We start from the raw sequence: 25,160 nt of genomic DNA, 5'->3' as shown, positions 1-25,160 counted from the left end.
GTGACCTTGGGCTAGTCACTTCACTTCTCTGTGCCTCAGTTACCTTATCTGTAAAATGGCAATTGAGACTGTGAGCCCCACATGGGACAGGGACTGTGTCCAACCAGATTTCTTTGTATCCATCCCAGCACTTAGTATTGTGCCTAGCACATAGTAAGCACTTAACAAGTACCATAATTATTATTAGTATCATTATTATTATGTGGACAACTATCTTAGCTCTTCAGTTCACGGATACAGATCCAGCCAGTAATGGTACCTGCTCTTTTCAGCCTGATTCTTCCAGATCCTAAAATTACTTCTTGAGTGGAAGTAAGTCACCCCCAGTAGAGTAGGACCCATTTCAGATGGCTGGAGGGTAGTATAAGCAATGCCCATTGTGTACACAATGGAGGTGGCAGTCCATTTTAGTCTAGTGGTCTAAAATAAATCCTGCCCTTCCCAGGATGCCAGACCGGGAAGGGAGAATCATTCTGGATATCTGGTTTGGGAAGGACAGCTATCATTTTAGGTTTTTATGCAAGATAAAGACATGTATAAATTATTTATATCATCTGCCTCCTCTAGATTATAAGCTCGTTGGGGGCAAATCACATGTCTACAAACTCTGTGTATTGTACTCTACCAAGTGCTTAATACAATGCTCTGCACACAGTAAGCCTTCAATAAATACCATTGATGATGATTTCCTGGTAACCAGTTGTTACTTTTATTGTGTGAGTATTAGGTATGTGGATGATGCCCCCAAATGTTTTTTGTTGTTTTTTTTTTTAGCCCTGTGAACTGGGATGTACTCCAGGATTCTAACTGCAATGGCATTTGGGTAAGCTTAGTTCCTCTCTCTTGTTTTGGCTTCCTCACTCATTCCAAACAGTCTGGATCTGTTGGCTTGGACTGTGGTTTCCTGCCAGAGAACAGACATGGTTAATAATAACTGTGACATTTATTAAACACTTATTGTGTGCCAAGCACTGAGAGTCAGAAGGACCTGAGTTCTAATCATGCTTCTGCCACTTGTCTTCTGTGTGACCTTGGGCAAATCACTTCACTCCTCTGGGCTTTAGTTTCCTCATGAGAAGCAGCCTGGCATAATAATAATAATAATGGCATTTATTAAGCTCTTACTATGTGCAAAGCATAGATCATGGGCCTAGGAGTCAGAAGATCATGGGTTCTAATCCTGGCTCTGCCACTCATCTGCTGTGTGACCTTGGGCAAGCCACTTTGCTTCTCTGGGCTTCAGTTACCTCGTCTGTAAAATGAGATTGAGATTGTGAGCCCCACATGGGACAGAGACTGCATCCAATCCAATTTGCTTGTGTTTACCCCAGTGCTAGTGCCTGGCACATTGTAAGTGCTTAACAAATACCATATTTGTTATTATTATTATCTGTAAAATGAGGATTAAGACTCTGAGCCTCATGTGGGACAGGGACTGTGTCCAACCTGATTTTCTTGTATCCACCCCAATGCTTAGTATAGTTCATACAATACATAGTAAGTGCTTAACAAATACCATAAAAAATGTATTTAAAAAGCTCTGTACTACAGGTAGCTACCTGTTCTCCTTGCTTAGATGTGAGCCCCATGTGGGACAGGGACTGTGTCTGACCTGTTTAACTAGTTTCTACCAGAGTGCTTAGGTCAGTGCTTAATAGTAAGGACTAAACAGATATTAGAATAATAATACAAGATAATTAAATCCTGTCCGAAGTCCAATTAGAGGGGGAAGCAGGTATTGAATCCCCATTTTACAGATGAAGACACTGAGGCACAGAGAAGCCAAGTGACTTGCCCAAGATCATGCAGCAGACAAGTGGCAGAGCCGGGATTAGAATCCAGGCCCCTGCTCTTTCCACTAGGCCCCACTGCTGTTTCTCTGGCGAGACAGTAGAGTAGGGTTAACGTCGTTTAGTTCACAATGGCTCCTCATCTGTAGAATGGGATTAAATTCTTGTTCTACCTCCTACCTAGACTGTGAGCCCCATGGGGCCTGATTATCTTGTATCTACCCCAGGGCTTAGTACAGTGCTTGGCACAGAGTATGTGATTTTAAATGATTTTTTTAAAATGATATTTGTTAAGCACTTACTATGTGTCAGGCACTGAACTAAGTACTGGGGAAGATCCAAGGTAATCATGATGTACACAGTCCCTGTCCCACATGGAGTTCACTGCCTTAATCCCCGTTTTACAGATGAGGTAACTGAGGCACAGAGATGTTAAGTAACTTTCCCAAGGTCACAAAACAGACAAGTGGCAGAGCTAGGATTAGAGCGCAGGTACTCTGACTCTCAGGCCCATATTCTATCAGTCAGTCAATCGTATTTATTGAGCACTTATTGTGTACAGAGCACTGTACTAAGCACTTGGGGGGATACAATATGACAGAAACACCCCCTGCCTACAAATGAGCTTTACTAGGCCACACTGCTTCTCCGCTACTACTGCTACTTCTGTTTCTTAACTGTTCAAAAGGTTTGGCTAATTCAGAAATTGTCCTTCCTCAGGGCGTGGACCCAAGAGATGGGGCTCCATATGAGAAGACTTTCTGCAACAGTATGTACATCCGTGTAACTTTCACCGCACACGTTAAGCATTTGATAAATACCAGTGATTAATTGACTCCTGCTCTCCCCCCCGAAACTCCCTCAACCCAGCCTGGATCGCCCTACTTCAGATCACCCACACTGCCCGCATCCAGCAGGTTTATTGATCTCAGATTCACATTTCCCTTTTGAGCATTGAAGGGAGGCTGCCGAAACATAAAAAAAATAATAATAATTGTGGTATTTGTTAAGCACTTACTATGTGCCAGGCACCATACGCAAGCAAGTTGTGTTGGACATAGTCCCTTGTCCCAAGTGGGGCTCACAGTCTCAATCCCCATTTTACAGATGAGATAACTGAAGCACAGAAAGGTTTAGTGACTTGCCCAAAGAACCAATGGATAGGGACAGTCTCTATATGTTGCTGATTTGTACTTCCCAAGTGCTTAGTACCATGCTCTGCACACAGTAAGTGCTCAATAAGTACAATTGAATGAAAGAATGAATGAATGAACCAATGACCTTCTAACTCCCAGACCCATGCTCTATCCAGTATGCCACGCTGCTTCTCATAATAATAATTGTGGTATTTGTTAAGTGCTTATTATATCTACAGCTGATCATTTAGCTCTGCCACTTGCCAGCTATGTGACCTTGGGCAAGTCACTTCACTTCTCTGTGCCTCAGTGACCTCATGTAAAATGGGGATTGTGTCTGTGAGCCCCACGTGGGACAGGGACAACATCCAGCCCAACTTACTCATATCCACCCCAGCACTTAGTACAGTGCCTGGCAAATAGTAAGTCCTTAACAAATACCACAATTATTATTAAGTGCTTATCAAATACCATAAAAATATCAATCAATGGTATTTATTTAGCACTTGATGCATGCAGAGCACTGAAGCAAATGCTTGGTAGAGGATGATCCCACAGAGTTGGTAAATCCGTTCCCTGCGTACACTGAGCTAGACTGTGAGCCCGTTGTTGGGTAGGGACCATCTCTATATGTTGCTGATTTTTACTTCCCAAGCACTTAGTACAGTGCTGTGCACATAGTAAGTGCTCAATAAATACAAATGAATGAATGAGCTTACAGAGGAGAGCCAAGATACCAGGACATCAGGGCTACATGCAGCAGACTGGCTGGAATGAACAGGATAAACACCATTTCACCCTCATTCAGCTCTACCTCCACTTCCCTAAGACCACTAGGAGACTCGGTATCCAAACAGAGCAACAGACAGGCTGCTAAGCACAGTCCCCATTGTGAGATTGCTGTGGGCAGGTAATGTGTCTATTAACTCTGTTCTATTGTCCTCTCCTAAGTGCTTAGTACAGTGCCCTGCACACAGTAAATGCTCAATAAATACCATGGTTGATGGTCCACTCTGGCCGTGGCCATGCTACCCTGATGTGGATTCAGCAAGGCACTTAGAACAGTGCTTGGCACATAGTAAACACTTAATAAATGCCATCAAAAAAAAAAAAAGGCCCCTGGAGGGGTCAGAGGACCAGACTGATTCTAGTCAGTCAATTGTATTTATTGAATGCTTGCTGTACATAGAGCTCTGTACTAAGCGCTTGGGAGAGTACAGTGAGATGTTCCCCTGTCTACCCTTTAGCTGAGGTGATTCAAACTGCACCACTTGGCCTTAGAAAAAAGAAATTAGTGCCTGCATTGTGCACAGAATCATTTTTGTTGAAAGGGCAGAGGGTGGACCTGTTTTGAAAGAATTGGTTCGAGAGAATGTCCTTAAATATTGAGGCTCTGCTCTATCCCCATTGGAAGAGTCTATGTACTTACAAATATTATGGTGTGTTGAGAGACATTGTTTTGTGTGCCTTCCTCTTAGGGGTAAATGGGGGAGAACTCCCATTTTTGGCAGGTTACACGTGTGCATGCCTGGATTTGCATTGCTCCTCAGTGAGCTGTTTTGGTTATCGTTGAGTCTGAGTGTCACTGAACCCTCCAGGGTGGCCCTGCTTAGTGTCCCAGGTTCAGTTCAACAAGCAACCATTCCTACACTCATAAGGACCCCCCTCCTTCCTTCTCCGCTTTACCGTCTTCTCTTCCCTTTCCTTCTCTTTGCTTCTTAGAGAAGCAGCGTGGCTCAGTGGAAAGAGCCCAGGCAAGGGAGCCAGAGGATGTGGGTTCTAATCTCGGCTCCGCCACTTGTCAGCTATGTGACCTTGGGCAAGTCACTTAACTTCTCTGGGCCCCAGTTCCCTCATCTGTAAAATGGGGATGAAGACTGTGCGCCCCATGTGGGACAACCTGATTACCTTGTATCTACCCCAGTGCTTAGAACAGTGCTTGGCACATAGTAAGCGCTTAACAAATACCAACATTATTATTATTATTATTATTATTATTATTATTATTATTATTATTATTATTATAGAATGGACACATTCCCTACCCACAGTAAAGTCTAGAGGATTCTAGCCAGCCCTGGGGCTCGGACCCAGGCAGGAATGGGGTTGTTGAGGAGAATTGCTATCTGCTTTGCTTGTCTACTATTACTCTGAATGGCAGCCCAGCTGAGGGTGATGATAAAGGTACTGGATAAGTGCTTACTATGTGCCAAGTAGTGTAGTAAATGCTGGGCTAGGTACAAGATCATCATCATCATCATCAATGGTATTTATTAAGCGCTTACTATTTGCCAAGTAGTGTGCTAAGCCCTGGGGTAGATACAAGACCATCATCATCAATGGTATTTATTAAGCACTTACCTTGTGCCAAGCAGTGTGCTAAGAGCTGGGATAGATAAAAGATCATCATCACCAATGGTATTTATTAATAGTAATAGTGGGTTTTGTTAAGTGCTTACTGTGTGGCTGCCACTGGGTTTTTTTTGATGGCATGTATTAAGTGCTTACCATGTACAAAGTACTGTTCTAAGCGCTGGGGAGGTTACAAAGTGATCAAGTTGTCCCACGGGGGGCTTAGTCTTAATCCCCATTTTACAGATGAGGTAACTGAGGCCCAAAGAAGTTAAGTGACTTGCCCAAAATCACACAGCTGACAATTGGAGGAGCCAGCTTTTGAACCCATGACCTCTGACTCCAAAGCCCGTGGTCTTACCACTGAGCCATGCTGTTTCTCTGTGTGGCTTCTCTTCTCTTTGTTCTAAGCACTGAGGTGGATACACGTTAATCAGATTGGACCCAGTCCCTATCCCACATGGCAACCACAGTCTCAAACCCCATTTTGCAGACGAGGTAACTGAGGCACAGAGAAGTGAAGTGACTGGCCCAAGATCACTCAGCAGACAAGTGGCAGGGAATTAGAACCAATGACCTTCTGACTCCTAGGCCTGTGCTCTATCCACTACACCATGCTGCTTTTCTGCAAGCAATTGGGAGAGTACAATATATCAATGAACCTTCATTCATTCAAGCAGCATGGCTTAGTGAAAAAAGCCCAGGCTAGGGAGTCAGAGGTCTTGGGTTCAAATCCTGGCTCCTCCAATTGTCAGCTGTGTGACTTTGGGCAAGTCACTTCACTTCTCTGTGCCTCAGTTTCCTCATCTGTAAAATGGGGATTAAGACTGTGAGCCCCCCGTGGGACAACCTGATCACCTTGTAACCTCCCCAGCGCTTAGAACAGTGCTTTGCACATAGTAAGTGCTTAATAAATGCCATCATTATTATCATTATTATTGTTATTATTGTCATGTTTATTAAGCACTTACTGTGTGCAGAGCACTGTACTAACCTCTTGGGAAAGTACAATACAATGCTAAACAGTGTCATTCCCTGCCCACATGAGTTCTCACAGTCTAGGGGCTGGGGGGGGAGGCAAGGTGACAGACATCAGTACAAATAAATAATATTACAGATATATACATACTTGCTGTGGGGCTGAGGAAGTGGTGGGGAGAGCCAAAGGAGCCAGTCAAGGCAACGTAGAAGGGAGTGGGAGTTGAAGAAAAGTGGGGCTTAGTCGGGGAAGGCCTCTCGGAGGAGATGTGCATTTGAAGAGGGGGAGTGATTGTTGGATTTGAGGAGGGAGGGCAGGACGTGGGCCAGGATTTGAGGTGAGAGAGGTGAGATGGAGGCCCAGCGAGAAGGTGAGCACCAGAGGAGCAAATTGTGCGGGCTGGGTTGTAGAAGGAGAGAAGCGAGGTGAGGTAGGAGGGGGCAAAGTGATGGAGAGCTTTCAAGCCCATGGTGAGGAGTTTTTGTTGGATGTGGAGGTGGATGGACAACCATTGGCGATTCTACTTTCCCAGCTCACAGTGAACTTTCGGTCTAGAGGGATAGATAGATGTTGTTAATAATAATAATGGTGTTTTTTAAGCATTTACTATGTGCCAAGCACTATTCTAAGTGCTGGGGTAGATACACGGTAATCAGGTTGTCCCAAACGAGGCTCACAATCTTCATCCGCATTTTCCAGATGAGGTAACTGAGGCACAGAGAATAATAATAATAATAATGAAATTTATTAAGCATTTACTATGTGCAAAGCACTGTTCTAAGTGCTGAGGAGGTTACAAGGTGATCAGGTTGTCCCACGGGGGGCTCATAGTCTTAATCCCCATTATACAGGTGAGGTAACTGAGGCACAGAGAAGTTGTGACTTGCCCAAAGTCACACAGCTGACAATTGGCAGAGCAGGGATTTGAACTCATGACCTCTGACTCCAAAGCTCATGCTCTTTCCACTGAGCCACGTGACTTACCCAAGGTCACAGCAGACAAGTGGCGGAGCTGGGATTAGAACCCAGAACCTCTGATTCCCAAACCCGTGCTCTATCCACTAAGCCTTAATGCACAAGATAGATCATCTAGCAGAGAGAAAGAGAGATTGATTTTCCCCTGGGGAGGAGGATGCACTAAGCATTGACAGGATTTGTGGCTTATGGTAATGAAGGTTGAGTCATTATTTAATTCTCACAGTCACTAGCATAAAAAGTGCAGCTGTGTGACCCCACCTGACTCCCCAGCTGCTCTTGAACAAAATCCCTGGTGAGGTGACTTTCCACAGTTAATTACGTGGCCCACCGCCCATTCCGGTGGACGGGATGCTGATGTGGCTTCCATTTTGGACACACCTTTAAAACTGCTAGTAAATGTTATTGTAAAAGAATTACCCCCCAGTCCAGAAATGTTAACTAGAATGAAAGGAAATGAATTTAGTAAAGATTTCAGTCTACACTTCATGCTGCTGCCCCAATCATCTTTGTGCAGAAACGCTCTGGGCATGTTACTCCCCTCCTCAAAAATCTCCAGTGGCTGCCTGTCAACCTATGCATCAAGCAAAAACAACTCACTCTCGGCTTCAAGGCTCTCCATCATCTCGCCCCCTCCTACCTCACCTCCCTTCTCTCCTTCTCCACCCCAGCCCGCACCCTCCGCTCCTCTGCCGCTAACCTCGTTCTCGCCTGTCCCACCGTCGACCCCCCCCCCCCCCAGTCCACGTCCTCCCCCTGGCCTGGAATACCCTCCCTCCGCACATCCGCCAAGCTAGCTAGCTCTCTTCCTCCCTTCAAAGCCCTACTGAGAGCTCACCTCCTCCAGGAGGCCTTCCCAGACTGAGCCCCCTCCCCCTCCTCTTTCCCTCCACCCCCTCCCCATCCCCCTGCCGTACCTCCTTCCCCTCCCCACAGCACCTGTATATATGCTTGTACAGATTTATTGCTCTATTTATTTTACTTGTACATATTTACTATTCTATTTATTTTATTAATGATGTGTATATAGCTATTATTCTATTTATTCGGATGGTGTTGACACCTGTCTACTTGTTTTGTTTTGTTGTTTGTCTCCCCCTTCTAGACTGTGAGCCCATTGTTGGATAGGGACATCTCTATATGTTGCTAACTTATACTTCCCCAGTGCTTAGTACAGTGCTCTGCACACAGTAAGCGCTCAATAAATACGATTGAATGAATTGATTTAATTCCCCAAGTCTTGCTGGTTCAGACCATGAGTCTCACATGGAATGGGGACTGTATATGACCTGATTATCTTGTATTCATTCATTCTGTCGTATTTATTGAGTGCTTAATGTGTGCAGAGCACTGTACTAAGTGCTTAGAAAGTACAATTTGGCAACAACTGGAGACAATCCCTATCCACCAACGGGTTGTATCTGCCCCAGTCTTAAATTGCTGGGCACATAGAAGGCACTTAGCAAATGCCTCAGTTGATAATAATAATAATAATTCTGATATTTGTTAAGTGGCTACTATGTGCCAAGCACTGTTCTAAGCACAAGGGTGGATACAAGGTAATCAGGTTGTCCCACATGAGGCTCACAGTCTTAATCCCCATTTTACAGATGAGGTAACTGAGGCACAGAGAAGTGTAGTGACTTGCCCAGGGTCACACAGAAGTCAAGTGGCGGAGCCAGGACCCCGTCCTCTGACTCCCAAGCCTGTGCTCTTGCCACCAGGCCATGCTGCTTGATCTTGTTATTATTACTGTTATTGTTATTATTAATAATTTTAGATGCATCGTTAGTAAGTGGGGCTTCTATGGGGGCAGGATAAGTAGTCTAAACATACGGGGATATAAGCAGAATGGCTTAGTGGGTAGAGCACTGTACTAAGTGCTTGGAAAGTACAATTTGGCAACAACTGGAGATAATCTCTACCCAACAATGGGTTGTATCTGCCCCAGTTCTAAATTGCTGGGCACATACAATGCACTTAGCAAATGCGAATGCACTTAGCAAATGCCTCAGTTAATGACAATATCATCATTAATATCAATATATAGATATATAATATATTAATGTTAATTGATATTAATATCAATAATATCATTAACAGGGCCTGGAAGTCAGAAGGACTTGGGCTCTAATCCCAGCTCTGCCACCTGTCGGGTAGGTGACCTTGGGCAAGTCACTTCACTTTTCTATGCCTCAGTTACCTGATCTGTAAACTGAGGATTAAGACTGTGAGCCCCATGTGGGACAGGGACTGTGTCTAACTGGATTAGCTTGTATCTCCCCTGGGGCTTAGAACAATGCTTGACACATAATAAGCGCTTAACAAATACCATTATCATCAAGGTGGTAGGAGGAGAGGTGTGAATAAGAGAAAGAGAAACAGAGGAAACAGACACACACACACAAGTCTGCATACACCAAGCTGATCCTTGCAGATAGCCTTTTGGTCACAGTGATAGCAGAAAGAACATTCGTCTTGCCTTTGTCCCACACCCCATTCCTCCCCACCCTTTGATTCCTGGCTGCTGTTCCTGCTCAGTAGCCAGGCAACTATGTTGCCACCCCCCGGCTCCCAACTCCAGCCCTGGAGCCCCAGAGATTTCCGACACTAGCTGTTTGTCACCAAATCCAGGGGCTCTGGGATCAGAACCTCTTCCCAGCCAGGCTACTGCAGATTCTTGCCTGTTGATTTGGATAAGTCCTTTAACTCCTCAAGGCCTAAAGTTCCCTCACCTGTAAAATGGGGATCAGCTATTTCTTCACCCCTTCCTCCTTCCGCCTTAGACTGCAAGCCCCATGGGGGACAGGGATTGGGTCTGGTCTGATTGTATTGACTCACCCTGAGGGTGTATCACAGTGCTTGGCACATAACATGTGCTTAACAAATCAAAGCCTCATTGAAGACTTATGCTACTGATGTCTGTCTACTTGTTTTGTTCTGTTGTATGTCTCCCGCTTCTAGACTGTGAGCCCATTGTGAGCTCTCCAAGCTCTCCAAGCGCTTAGTTCAGTGCTCTGCACACAATAAGCGCTCAATAAATATGATTGAATGAATGAATGAAGGACATATTTCCTCAAAGAGGCCTTCCCTGACAAAGCCCTCCTTTTCTCTGCTCCCACTCCCTTCTGCGTCACCCTGACTTTATTCATCCCTCCTCCCATAGCACTTATGGATATATCTGTAATTAATTTATTTACATTAATGTCTGTCTCCCCCTCTGGGCTGTGAGCTCACTGTGGACAGGGAAAGTGTCTGTTAGATTGTTCTGTCCCAAGCTCTTAATACAGTGCTCTGCACACAGTGAGCACTCAATCAGTTCGATTCACTGACAGACTGACTCAAACACTTTAATGCAAGCTATGATTCAGACGGTCCGTGCTAAAGCAGTGGAACCCCAGGCTCTTTGCCTTTGGACTGCAATATCTGGAGTGAGAAGGGTGGCTTCGATGACCCTAGCTGATGGGTCATTCCTCTCCCCTCCCTCTGCATGGCTTGGATTCTCTATCTGCCACCAGAGCAGATTCAGACCATGGAACCCAGCAAGCCAGGGAAACTCCCATAATGCAATGTTTTAGAGTCAGTCAGTCAATCAAATTTATTGAGCGCTTACTGTGTACAGAGCACTTTAGTAAGCACTTGGGAGAGTACAATAAACAATATAACAGACACATTTCCTGCCCACAATGAGCTTGCAGTCTAAAGGAATAAACAGACATTAAAATAAATAAAGAAAAGTACAGTTATGTACCCAAGTGCTGTGGGGCTGGAAGGAGAGATGAATAAAGGGAGCAAGTCAGGGCAACACAGAGGGGAGTGGAAGAAGAGAAAAAAAGGGCTTAGTCAGGGAAGACCTCTTGGAGGAGATGTACCTTCAGTAAGGCTTTGAAAGAGGAGAGAATAATTGTCGGATATGAAGAGGGTGGATGTTCTGGGCCAGAGGAAGGATGTGGGCAAGGGGTCAGCGGGGACATAGAAGAAATCGAGGTAGAGCGAGAAGGTTCGCGTTAGGGGAGCAAATTGTGCAGGCCGGACTGTAGTAGGAGAGTAGTGAGGTGAGGTAAGAAGGGGCAAGGTGATTGAGTGTTTTAAAGTCAATGGTGAGGACTTTCTGTTTGATGCAGATGTGGATGGGTGACCACTGCAGGTTCTTGAGGAGTGGAGAAACATGATTTGAACGTTTTTGTAGAAAAATGATCTAGGCAGTAGAGTGAAGATTGGACTGGAGTAGGGAGAGACAGGAGGCTGCGAGGTCAGAAAAGAGGTTGATACAGTAATCAGGGTAGGAGAGGATAAGTGATTGTATTAATATGGTAGCAGGGCAGATTTTAGCAGTGCTGTGCACAGCGAACTGACAGGATTTAGTGATGGGCTGATTACGTGGATTGAATGAGAGAGGCGAGTCGAGGATGACGTCAAGATAATGGGCTTGTGAGACTGATGATGCCATCTACTGTGATGGGAAAGTCAAGGGAAGGTCAGAATTTGGGTGAGGAGATAAGGAGTTCTGTTTTAGACGTTAAATTTGAGGTGACAGTGGGATGTTCAAATAGAGATGTCTTGAAGGCAAGAGAAGATGCGAGACTGCAGAAAAGGAGAGAGGTCAAGGCTAGAGATGTAGTTTTGGGAATCATCCACACAAAGGTGTTCGTTGAAACCATGTGAGAGAATGAGTTTTCCAAGGGAGTGGGTGTAGATGGAAAACTGAACTCTGAGGGACCCCCACAGTTAGGGGGTTGGGAGGCAGAGGAGGAGCCTGTGAAAGAGACTGAGAATGAGTGGTCAGAGAGGTAGAAGGAGAACCAGAAGAGGACAGAGTCAGTGAAGCCGAGGTTGGGTAGTGTTTCCAGGAGAAGGGGATGGTTCCTGTCGAAGACAGGTGAGAGGTCAAGGAGGATTAGGATGGTGTAGAGACCTTTGGATTTGGCAAGAAGGAGACCATTGTGACCTTTGAGGGCAGTTTCTGTGGAGAGAAGGATACAGAAGCCAGTTTAGAGAATTTCCCTTGTAATCTCACAGGGGGCAGGAGGGGTGTGGATCTGCTGCTCTCCACCCATTGGGAAAAGTGAAACCAGAATAACCAGGCCACCAGGGAAATGTCCCCAGGTTGGCCGGGGTGGGGTGAAGGTGGGCTAATGACTTGCCTTCCAAAATGGAGATTACCTGTCTCGGGGGTGTAATTTATTTATTTATGGTATTGTCCGCCTCCTCCTCCAGATTGTAAGCTCACTGTGAGCAGGGAATGCTCAGTTTTATTGTTGTATTGTATTCTCCCTAGAGCTTAGTACAGGGCTCTGCACACAAGTGCTCAATAAATACAATCGACTAACTGGAGAGGGATCAGTGTCAATGCGATTCATGGAGCAATGAAATGTGCTTTGCAGATTCTGGAGCCAGGGGCATCATTCTGCTAGGGGATTCGGCTGGTGCTCACTTCCACATCCCTCCAGAATGGCTCACGGCGACGCAGATGTCTTCCGTAAGGATTGGGTTCAGCCCCTGGTGGGGGAGAGGGGTCTTCTCCAACTCCTGCACCTACCCTCCCTCCATACCCCAACCCATTGCCGGGCCTGGGTCTCCTCTCAGGCCCTTCCTGCTGGAGCCCATTTCCTCCAGTTCCGGGCCTCTGGAGCTGGGTGCGGCTAAGTTGTCTAGCAACGGATGGGGTGAGTACTCTTTTCTCATTCATTCATTCAATTGTATTTATTGAGCACTTACTGTGTGCGAAGCACTGTACTAAGCACTTGGGATAGTACAACAGAACATTAGACACATTCCCTGCCCACAGTGAGACAGTCTAGAGGGGGAGACAGACATTAATATAAATAAGTAATAATAATTATGATTGCTTTTGTTAAGTGCTTACTATGTGCCAAGCACTGATCCTCTGCGGGGGGATACAAGGTAATCAGGTCGTCCCACTTGGGGCTCACAGTCTTAACCCCCATTTTCCAGATGAGGGAACTGAGGCCCAGAGAAGTGAAGTGACTTGCCCAGAGTTACACAATTGACAAGTGACAGAGGTGGGATTAGAACCCATGACCTCTGACTCCCAAACCCGGGCTCTTTCCACTGAGCCACGCTGCTTCTCTAAATCAATGAATTATGGATACACATGGATATATACAGATGTGCTGTAGGGACGGGTGGATGAATGCAGGAGCAAGTATGAGTGTTGCAGAAGGGAGTGGGAAAAGAAAAGAGGAAGGCTCAGACAGGGGAGTCTTCCTGGAGGAGATGTGCCTTCAATAAGGCTTTGAAGTGGGGGAGAACAATTAGAGAAGCAGTGTGGCTCAGTGGAAAGAGCACGGGCTTTGGAGTCAGAAGTCATGGGTTCAAATCCCAGCTCCGCCAATTCTCAGCTGTGTGACTTTGGGCAAGTCACTTCACTTTTCTGGGCCTCAGTTCCCTCATCTGTAAAATGGGGATTAAGACTGTGAGCCCCACATGGGACAACCTGATCACCTTGTATCTCCCCAGTGCTTAGAATGGTGCTTTGCACATAGTAAGTGCTTAACAAATACCATTATTATTATTATTATTGTTATTATTATTATCTGTCTGAGCTCACCTCTTCCAGGAGGCCTTCCCAGACTGAGCCCCCTCCTTCCTCTTCCTCTCTTCCCCGTCCCCATCACCCCGCCTTACCTCCTTCCCCTCCCCACAGCCCCTGTATATATGTATATATGTTTGTATGTATTTATTACTTTATTTTATTTGTACGTATTTATTCTATTTATTTTATTTTGTTAATATGCTTTGCTTTGTTCTCTGTCTCCCCCTTCTAGACTGTGAGCCCACTGTTGGGAGGGGACCGTCTCTATATGTTGCCAACTTGTACTTCCCAAGCACTTAGTACAGTGCTCTGCATACAGTAAGCGCTCAATAAATATGATTGAATGAATGAATGAATGAATATGAGGAAGAAGGGCCTTCCAGACCAGAGGTAGGATGTGGGAAAGAGGTCAGTGGCAACCTCTCCAGTGGAGAGTCCCAGGCCAGTGGCCTGGTGAAACCCCCCAGAAATAGTGGGGGAAGGCAGTTCACCTAGGGACCCTAAAGCCCAGGGCCCAGCAGCCCCCGGCCAGTAGCGGGGGTGACGCCTTCTTCTGGAAGTGGGGAAACCTAAGCCCTTGTCCTGTCTTTTAGTTTGGGGCTGGGGCTGGGCAGGGGCCTAGGCTAGCTTCCTTCCCCAGCAATTTCTATTAATGTCTGTCTCCCCCTCAAGACTGTAAGCTCACTGTGGACAGGGACTGTGCCTGGTTATTGTTCTATGGTACTTTCCCAAGTGCTCAGTACAGTGCTCTGCCCACAGTAAGTGCCTAATAAATCCGATTGAATGATTGAATGGATGAATGAATGAGCTGGGCCCTGAGAGAGGGTTGAGGCCCAGGGGCTGGTCCAGGGCTTGTGGTTTGGTGTCTCCTGGGGCCACCCTGCCATCGTCTGCCTCGACGCTAAAGTCCAGTGGGCAGTGGGGTTTCCATGGAGGTCACCCTGCTTCCCCTATGCTGGGGCTAGAGTCTGGCGTTTCAGAGACCCCCCCAGGCAGACAGATGAGAATGGCACAGAAGAGATAGAAGCCAGCAAGGAGCATCCAGCCCTCGCCCGGACTCTCCACCAGCCTCTGCTCTTTCTCTCTCCCCATCCAGAAATCCTTCTCCAACCTCCCGGAGGCCATGACTAACGAACTGGACTGGCCTCAGCTTTCGGGCATGACCGGATTTCTGAACTCCACCCATGGGTAAGTGCCCATCCTGCCCCACTTTGCTCAGATGCAGCGTTACCCCACCAAGTCTTCCAGACTTGGAATTTCCTCCTGAAACCCCCAATCAGCCAATCTGTAGTTTTTACTGAGCACTTACAGTGTGCAGAATGCTACACACTGGTATTTTGTGGTATTGGTTAAGCGCTTACTATGTGTCAGGCATTGTACTAAGCGCTGGGGCAGCTACAAATTGATCAGGTTGGACACAGTCCTTGTCTTATGTGAGGCTCACTGTCATAATCTCCATTTTACAGATGAGGCACAGAGAATGATAATAATAATAATAATAATAATAATGATGATATTTTTTAAGCTCTTACTATGTGCCAATCAGGTTGTCCCACGTGGGGCTCAGTCTTAATCCCCATTTTGCAGATGAGGTAACTGAGGCACAGAGAAGTGAAGTGACTTGCCCAAGGTCAAACATCAGGCAAGGAGCAGAGCTGGGATTACAACCCAAGTCTGACTCATTCATTCATTCATTTAAACATATTTATTGACCACTTAATGTGTGCAGAGCACTGTTCTAAGCACTTGGGAGAGTACAATACAACAATAAACAGACACATTTCCTGCCCACAACAAGATTACAGTCTAGAAGGGGAGACAACAATGTGGCTTAATGGAAAGAGCATTGGCCTAGGAGTCAGAAGACCTTGTTTTTTTTTTATGACATATGTAAAGCCCTGACTATGTGCCAAGCACTGTTCTAAGTGCTGGGATAGATACAAGTTAATCAGGCCAGATGCAGTCCCTACCCCACATGGGGCTCACAGCCTGAGTAGGAGAGAGAACAAGTATTGAATCCCCATTTTGCAGTTGAGGAAACTGAAGCACAGAGAAGTTAAGTGACTTGCCCAAGGTCACACAACAGAGAAGTGGCAGAGACAGCATTAAAACCCATGTCCTCTGACTCCCAGGCCTGAGCTCTTTCCACTAGCCCACACTGCTTCTCTTTGAGGTCCTTGCTGGGGACTTTGACAGAATGTTGATCACAAACCATCAATTCATATAACAAAATTTCCCAAGTTGAAGTAAAGCTGAGAGACCTGGAAGGGTCATCATCATCATCATCATCTTCATCAGTGGCTCTGACACTTGTCTGCTGTGTGACCTTGGGCAACTCACTTCACTTCTCTGTGCCTCAGTTCCTGCACCAATAAAAATGGGGATTAAGACTGTGAGCCCTATGTGAGACAGGAACTGTGTCCAACACGATTATCTTTTCTGTACCCCTGTGCTTAGGACTGTGTCTGGAACTTAGCAAATACCACAATTATTATTATTATTGAGCGCTTACTCTGTGCTGCACTAAGCACCACAGAGTTGGTAGACACTTTCTTTGCCCGCAAAGTCCTTATAGTCTAGCTGGGTCATGAAACATTTTCACAATGCAAGTATTCTACCCAAGCTCTCCTAAGTGCTTAGTACAGTGCTCTGCCCACAGTATAAGCTCGATAAATACAACTAACAGCCACTTCATTCATTCTTTCAATCATATTTATCGAGCACTTACTGTATGCAGAACACTGTACTAAGTGCTTGGGAGAGTACAATATAACAGACATATTCCATGCCTACAATGACTTTACAGTCTAGAGACAAGCTCTAGCTCCTACTGAGAAGCAGCAGGGCTTAGTGGATAGAGCACAGGCCTGGGAGTAATGGGTTCTAATTCTGGCTCTGCCACTAATCCCCACTGTGTGACCTTGACCAAGTCACTTCACTTCTCTGGGCCTCAGTTCCCTCATCTGCAAAATGGGGATAAAAAATGTGAGGCCCATGTGGGACAGGGACTGTGTCCAACCCAATTAACTCGTATCTACCCCAGTGCTTAGAACTCTGCTTGGCACATAGTAAGGGCTTAATAAGTACCAGAATTATTATTATGATTGAGCCGGGTGACTGAGTGTCGCTCCATTGGGGGCTTCACCCCCAAAACACGGGTGCTTCTTTGCCTCTCATTGACTCCTCTCCTCATTTCAGAAATGAGAACTCGGTTTACCTCCGCTTACATAAGCAGAACCGCTGCAATCACAGAGACTACCAGAGTATCTCCAAGAACGGTAGGTCGGCTTCCATGTTCGGGGTTCCCGATTCATTCATTCATTCAATCGTATTTATTGAGCGCTTACTGTGTGCAGAGCACTGTACTAAGCACTTGGGAAGTACAAGTTGGCAACATATAGAGACGGTCCCTACCCAACAACGGGCTCACAGTCTAGAAGGGGGAGACAGACAGCAAAACAAAACATGTGGTCAGGTGTCAAGTTATCAAGTCCCAATGACCTTTGACCCCGGTTTTTCTCTAGAGAACCTGAGGTCAGGCTGCAGGGGAGGCTTGGCCGGAAGAGACAGAAGGTCCTAGTCCGGTTCTCTCGTCTCCACCCCGTTTTAGCCCCCAAAGAGGGTTTGGCTGAGATTTGTCAGGGCTTAGAACAGTGCTTTGCACATAGTAAGCACTTAACAAATGCCATTATTATTATAATTATTTGTCAGGTTAACCCTTCGGCCCACCATTTTGACAAGGGCAGCAAATGGAGGCATTCTGCTCTGTTCCTCTTGGAGAAACCGTGTGGCCCTAGTGAGGAGAGCATGGGCCAGTTGAGGAAACTTGGCAGTATGGTCTAGTGGAAAGAACACAGGCGGGGATTCAGAGGGCCTGGGTTTTTTTCGTTTTATTTATGGCTTAACCTGTATCTACCGTAATGTTTAGTACGGTACCTGGCAGTAAGCCCTTAACAAATACCATAAAAAAAATAACAGGGAAGGGGTAAGTAGGGAAAGGAGGTTCTGCCCACATCTCCCTGAGTGGGAGTCAGAGGTTGGGGGGAAAAGGATGGTGAGGCGGCCTCTGGGGACCCCGGAACCTGCCATGTTCGCCCTGGGGAAACTGGCCCAGTGGAAGGATCATGCGCCCGGAAGACAGAGGATTTGGGTTCTAATCCCGGCTCCCTCATGTGCCTGCTCTGTGACCTTGGGCAAATCACTTAACTGCTCTGTGCCTTGGTTCCCTCATCTGTAAAATGGGGATTCAATGCCTGTTGTCCCCCCACTCTTAGACTGTGAGCCCCACGTGAGACAGGGACTGGATCTGTCCTGATTACCCTGTGTCTGCCCTAACACGTAGGACAGTTTGAGGAGCAGTGTGTCCTAGTGGATAGAACACGTGCCTGGGAATCAGAAGGACCTGGGTTCTAATCCCGGCTCTGCCACTTGTCTGCTGTGTGACCTTGGGCCAGTCACTTCCCTTCTCTATGCCTCAATTACCTCATCTGTAAAATGGGGATGAAGACTGTAAGCCCTGTGTGGGACAGGGACTGTGTCCACCCCAATTTCCTTGTATCTACTACAGTGCTTAGTACAGTGTGTGGCACATAGTAAGGGCTTAACAAATACCACCTTTACAATTACAATCTAGTAGATGCTTAACAAATACCGTGACTAATCATTATGTGCATCTAGCTTTATTTCTATTTATTCTGATGACTTGACACCTGTCCACATGTTTTGTTTTGTTGTCTGTCTTCTCCTGACTGTGACTGTGAGCCCGTTGTTGGGTAGGGACTGTCTCTATATGTTGCCAACTTGTACTTCCCAAGTACTTAGTACAGTGCTCTGCACACAGTAAGCGCAAAGTAAGCGCTCAATAAATACGATTGAATGAATGAATAAATACGATTGAATGAATTATTAGTTCTCGCGGGATTGGGTGATTGGCAGAGTGGTTGGGTAGTGGTGGAAGGGGCAAAGGAAGGGGGTGAAAAATAAAAACAGGTGAAAGTTTCCTTCATTCATTCAATCGTATTTATTGAGTGCTTACCATATGCAAAGCACTGTACTAAGTGCTTGGGAGAGTACAATAGAACAACAAATGGACACATTCCTGCCCACAATGAGTTCACAGTCTAGAGGGATTTTATATTTTTATATTGTTGATGGTATTTAAGCACTTACCATTTTTCAAGCACTGGGGTAGTTACCTCATCTTTAAAATGGGGATTGACTGTGGGACAGGGACTGTGTCCCGCTTGATTAGCTCATATCTAGAACAGTTCTTGACACATAGTAAGCACTGAGCAAATACCAGTATTAATATAATTATATCGAGTTGGACACCATCCCTATCCCGCATGGGGCTTCCAGTCTTGGTAGGAGGGAGTAGGATTTAATCTCCATTTTGCAAATAAGCAAACTGAGGCCCAAAGAAGTGAAGTGAACTTAGTACAGAGCACTGTACTAAGCACCAGGAAGTGGCAATTCTACCATAATGGAAAGAGCACAGGTGTGGGAGTCAGGAGGTCATGGCTTCTAATCTCAATTCCTCCACTTGTCTGCTGGGCAATCTTGGGCAAGTCACTTCACTTCTCTGTGCCTCAGTTACCTCATCTGTAAAATGGGGGTTGAAACTGTGAGCCCCACATGGGACAGGGACTGTACCCAAACTGATTTGCTTGTATCCACCCCAGCGCTTAGTACAGTGCCTGGCACATAATAAGCACTTAACAAATACTATAGTAATAACTATTATCTAACTTTGGCTTCACTGACACTGTCCTCTCCTGCTTCTTCTCTTACCTCTCTGTCTGCTCCTCCTCAATCTTAACAAATACCACAATTATTATTATTATTTTTAAGAGTACAGTACAAGGAGCTTACAGTCTCATTTTCTCTTGTCATCCAGGGGCATCTTCCGAGAACCTTCTCAGCTTCATAAAGAGGTGCGGGCCCCAGAGGTCTGGTTGGGGCTAGATAGGATCATGTGTAATGTCTTCCCGCTTGTCAGCCGAGAGCGATACAGAAAGCCAGTTGTTGACATGTTTCATCAACTCCATCCCAGCAGTCAGTTATTCCGGAAGTCACCGCCCATGTTGGCATGGATGAAGCCGGGAACAGAGGGGGGCATCATCTGACCCCGTCCATTGGAGTGTGGCTTTCCCCAGAGCACTTTCTCCCCCTGCCCCAGGATGGAATTTGTCACTCAGGGTGACCCAGACTTGGCTACGGATTCATTCATTCATTCACTCAGTCGTATTTGTTGAGCACTTACTGTGTGCAGAGCACTGTACTGAGCACTTAGAGTACAAAAGAACAATAAATAGCACACAACGAGATTACAACCTACAGATCCAGCATTTACACTGAAAAAGCAGCATGGCCTAGTGGATAGATCCTGGGCCTGGGAGTCAGAGGACCTGGGTTCTAATCCCTGTTCTTCCACTTGCCTGCTGTGTGACCTTGGGCGAATCACTTCACTTTTCTGGGTCTGAATTTCCTTATCTGTAAAAGAGCGTTTTGATACTTCCTCTCCCTCCTACTTAGGCTGTGAGCCCCATGAGGGACAGGGACTGTATCCAACCTGAATATCTTGTATCTTCTTTGGTGGAGTGGATAGAGCACAGTCCTGGGAGGCAGAAGATCGTGGGTTCATTCATTCATTCATTCATTCATTCAATTGTATTTATTGAACACTTACTGTGTGCAGAGCACTGTACTAAGCGCTTGGGAAGTACAAGTTGGCAACATATAGAGATGGTCCCTATCCAGCAATGGGCTCACAGTCTAGAAGGGGGAGACAGACAACAAAACAGAACATGTGGACAGGTGTCAAGTCATCAGAATAAATAGAAGTAAAGATAGATGCACATCATTAACAAAATAAATAGAATAGTAAATATGTACAAGTAAAATAAATAGAGTAATAAATCTGTACAAACGCATATACAGGTGCTGTGGGGAGGGGAAGGAGGTAGGGTGGGGGGGATGGAGAGGACGAGAGGAAAAAGGGGTCTCTGTCTGGGAAGGCCTCCTGGAGGAGGTGAGCTCTCAGTAGGGTTCTGATCCCGGCTCCCCCACTTGTCCACTGTGTGACCTTGGCCAAGTCACTTCACTTTTCAGTGCCTCATCTGTAAAATGAGGTTTGAGACTGTGAGCCCCATGTGGGACAGGGACTGTGTCCAACACGATTTCCATGTATCCACCCTAACACTTTGTACAGTGCCTGGCACATAGTAAGCACCTAAAAAATAGCACAATAATTATTCTCCCCAGGGCTTAAACAGGGCTTGGCACATAATAAGAGCTCGGTTACCTCATCCACTCAATGTGGATGAAGACTGTGAGCCCCATATGGGACAGGGACTGGGTCCAATCTGATTATCTTGAATCTACCCCAGTGCTTAGAACAGTGCCTGGCACATAGTAAATGCCTAACAAATGCCATTTGAAAAAAAAACCAGTTATTGTATTTATCAAGGCAACTCTCCCACTTAGAACTTAGCCCCATCCCCAGAACTTTGTATATTTTTATTCCCTATATATATTCTGATTCATTTGTACATTTAATTCTTTATTTGGCTGAGATAGATTTGTATTCCTATCCTTATTCTTTCTCCTGCCCCCTCTATTTGTAATTACTTTTTGTCTTCTCCATCAGTCTGTAAACTACTTGAGGGCAGGCAACATTTCCCTTGCTTCCATTAAACTTGCCCCGGTACTTAGAAATCGGCAGGCACTCAAGAAACCCCACTGGTGACGTTTATTGATTGCAAACTTCCGACTTTCCTTTTATTCTCACAAGTTTGTCCAGGCAGCAGTTGAAGGATAATCCAGCTCTGGTCATCTACTCCATGATTGGGAATGATGTTTGCAATGGGTGAGTGTTCAAACTATTCAGATTTTCTTGCTTGCCTTTACAGTGGTGGTCTTTGGTGTTTTGGCCTTTACCTTTCGGCTTGCTTGCATGATTTATGGATTGCTTGCTTTATCCCCATGTTCGCATTCATTCATTCAATCGTATTTTTTGAGCGCTTAACTGTGTGCAGAGCACTGTACTAAGTGCTTGGGAAGTACAAGTTTGCAACATATAGAGACGGTCCCTACCCAACAGCGGGGCCTTCAACAGCCAAGGACCCGGGGGTCTTAGTGCAAACAGCACAGGTTTACGAGTCAGAGGACATGGGTTCTAATCGTCTGCTCTGTGATCTTGGGCAAATTGCTTAACTTCTCCTTCCTTCAGTTACCTCTTCTGTAAAATGGAGATTTAAGACAGTGAACCCCATGTAGCACAACCTCGTATCTACCCCAGTGCTTAGAAGAGTGCTTGGCACATAGTAAGAGCTTAACAATTATTATTATTATTATTATTATTATTATTATTATTATTATTATTCCACCGCCATTTCCACTCATCCTGATGAGGAGGAAGGATCGAAGTTCCTGCAGAAGCAGGAAGTGGCCATTTTTCACTTACTGTGGGGAGAGTTTGTGCCATAAAGCTGTTCAAGTTTAGAGCCTGGAAATGAGCATGATAGTAATTGTGGTGTTTGTTAAGCGCTTACTATCGATCAGTTAATGGGAGTATTTATTGAGTGCTTATGGTGTGCAGAGCACTGTACTAAGCACTTGGGAGAGTACAATATAACAGTCAACAGACATGTTCCCTGCCCTTAATGAGCTTACAGTCTAGAATGGGAGACAGATTAATGATAATAATAATAATAAAGTCATAATAATAATAATGGTATTTGTTAAGCACTTACTATGTGCCAGGCACTGTACTAAGTGCTGGGGTGGATACAAGCAAATCAGGTTGGATACAATCCCTGTTCAATGTGGGGCTCACAGTCTCAATCCCCATTTTACAGATGAGGTAACTGAGGCACAGAGAAGTTAAATTTATTCATTCATTCATTCAATCATATTTATTGATCACTTACTGTGTGCAGAGCAATGTACTAAGCACTTGGGAAGTACAAATCGGCAACATATAGAGACAGTCCCTACTCAACACAGTCTAGAAAGGGGGAGACAGGCCAAAAAAACCAAAACAAAACAGGTAGATAGGTGTCAATACCAACAGAATAAATAGAATTATAGCTATATATTTGACTTGCCCAAGGTCACACAGCAGACATGTGGCAGAACTGGGATTAGAACCCATGTCCTCTGACTTCCAGGCCTATGCTCATTCTATCAGGACACACTGCTTCCAGGTTCTTCAAGCAAGGGGAATTCTTCCTCAGATTAACCTGATTACCCTGAACTGCGTTTAAAAATACCTTGATAATGAAGTGGAACTCTCCTCTTAACAAATACCCCTCAGACCCAGCTTCTGTCCTGTCATCCAGGAAGTCAGGACCTCCATCCAGGGAGAGCCAGGACTCTGGGAAGGGAGTTTGAGGACAAGAGTATTAATAATAATAATAAGAAGAATTATGGTACTTGTTAAGCATTTACTATGTACCAAGCACTGTTCTAGGCACTGGGGTAGATACAAATTAGTCAGGTTGGACACAGTCCCTGTTCCACATGGGGCTCATGGTCTCAATCCCCATTTTATGGATGAAGTAACTGAAGCCCAGAGAAGTGAAGTGACTTGCCCAAGGTCACCCAGCAGACAGGTGGCGGAGCCGGGATTAGAACTCAAGTCTTCTGCTTCCCAGGCCCGCGCTCCATCCATTAAACCACACCTTGGGCCAGTCGGCCTCTTTGGCCCTGTTTCCCAGCCTGGACGAGGCCCCATTCCCCATCCGGCCCCGGGCATGAGCCTTCTCCTCTGCTCCTTCTCCAGGAAAGCAGACACCACCGCCCACATGACCAGCCCCTTAGCCATGCGCTCCCACGTCCTGGAGGCCCTGCGGATCCTGGATTCCCGCCTCCCCCCAGGCAGCCACGTGGTTCTCAGCGGCCTGGTGGATGGACGCTTCCTATGGGATCATTTGCACGACAGATTCCACCCTCTCGGTAGACACTCGAAAGGATTTTGGGGGATGGGGAGGGGCGGCCCTGCCTGGGTCCTGGAACCGACTTGCTGCTGGGAGGGGGGCCGGCAAGACCACTAGATCCCGGGCTTCCACGCCAGCTCACCAGTCTGCCTCTCTCAGTCAGTCAATGGTATTTACTGAGCACTTACCATTTCTGGAGCACTGAACTAAGCATTTGGGAGAGTACAATGGAACAGAATTGTCAGATCCCTTCCCTGCCCACAAGGAGCTTACAGTTCACAGAGGGGACTCAGGCATTAAAATAAATTATGGATACGGACCCAGACCACACACTTTGCTCCTCTAACAACAACCTTCTCACCGTACCTTGATCTCATCTATCTTGCCATCGACCCCTGGCCCACGTCCTGCCTCTGGTCTGGAATGCCCTCCCTCCTCAAATCCCTCAGACAATGACTCTCCCCCCGTTCAAAGCCTTAGCGAAGGCCCATCTCCTCCAGGTCTTCCCTGACCAAACCCCCCTTTCTTCCTCTCCTGCTCCCTTCTGCATCACCCTGACTTGCCCCCTTTAATCATCCCTCTGTCCCAGCCCCTCAGCACTTATGTCCATATCTGTCATTTACTGACTTCTTTCAATGTTCATCTTCCCCTCTAATAATGATGGGATTTGTTAAGCCCTTACTATGTGCCAAGCACTGTTATAAGCGCTGGGGTAGATACGAGATAGGTTGTCCCAAGTGGGGCTCACATCTCAATCCCCATTTTCCAGATGAGGTAACTGAGGCACAGAGAAGTGAAGTGACTTGCCCAAAGTCACACAGCAGACAAGTGGTGGAGCCGGGATTAGATCCCATGACCTCTGACTCCTCAGCCTCTTTCCACTAAGCCACTCTGCTTCTCTAGACTGTAAGCTCACTGTGGGCGGGGAATGTGCCTGTTATATATTGTTACTGAACTCTCCCAAGAGCTCAGTACAGTGCCCAGGACACAGTAAGTGCTCAGTAAATACAATAGACTGACAGACTGACTCCAGGCCTACTCCAAAGCCCCGTTTGGCTTTCAGGACTGCGGTGAGATTAAGGGCTTTCCACGTCCAGACTAACTCAGGGTGGGAGTGGGATGGAGGGTTGGGGAGGGTGGAGGGGAGGCCCAGGCAACAGCCTGCCTGTCTGAATGACCGACTGCCTGTTTTTCAGGGCAGTTAAATAAAGATGTCACCTACAAGCAGTTTTACACATTCCTCAGCTGTCTTCAGGTAAGCACGCGTCTTCTGCCTCTCACTCTTCTGAGGATTGCACACACACACCCCACCCACCCACCCACCCCCCGTTCCATGCAGCACAGCCCATGTGCGACAGGGACTGCCTGATCTTCTCCACTGCTTAGCTCAGTGTTTGGCGCTCAGTGAGCACTTAACTAATATCACATGTGTAT

General features: G+C 46.2%; 1 protein-coding gene across 2 annotated transcripts in view; it reads left to right on the top strand.

Moving 5' to 3' along the window:
* The window catches only part of AOAH (acyloxyacyl hydrolase), a 67,352-nt gene that overhangs the window by 35,750 nt on the left and 6,442 nt on the right, over positions 1 to 25,160 (top strand). For both annotated transcript variants that reach the window (XM_038768273.1, XM_038768265.1), the window contains 9 exons: positions 775 to 823; positions 2,511 to 2,559; positions 12,617 to 12,711; positions 14,885 to 14,976; positions 16,987 to 17,066; positions 19,685 to 19,721; positions 21,581 to 21,655; positions 23,573 to 23,745; positions 24,923 to 24,981. In XM_038768273.1, the coding sequence (XP_038624201.1) occupies positions 775 to 823; positions 2,511 to 2,559; positions 12,617 to 12,711; positions 14,885 to 14,976; positions 16,987 to 17,066; positions 19,685 to 19,721; positions 21,581 to 21,655; positions 23,573 to 23,745; positions 24,923 to 24,981 (709 nt within the window). The remainder of the gene's footprint in view (positions 1 to 774; positions 824 to 2,510; positions 2,560 to 12,616; positions 12,712 to 14,884; positions 14,977 to 16,986; positions 17,067 to 19,684; positions 19,722 to 21,580; positions 21,656 to 23,572; positions 23,746 to 24,922; positions 24,982 to 25,160) is intronic.

This window comes from Tachyglossus aculeatus, chromosome 2 (assembly GCF_015852505.1).
Source record: "Tachyglossus aculeatus isolate mTacAcu1 chromosome 2, mTacAcu1.pri, whole genome shotgun sequence".
NCBI classification, from domain to species: Eukaryota; Metazoa; Chordata; class Mammalia; order Monotremata; family Tachyglossidae; genus Tachyglossus; species Tachyglossus aculeatus.
The sequence above is the reverse complement of the archived record's forward strand: the minus strand, read 5'-3'. Positions and strand labels throughout refer to the sequence as shown.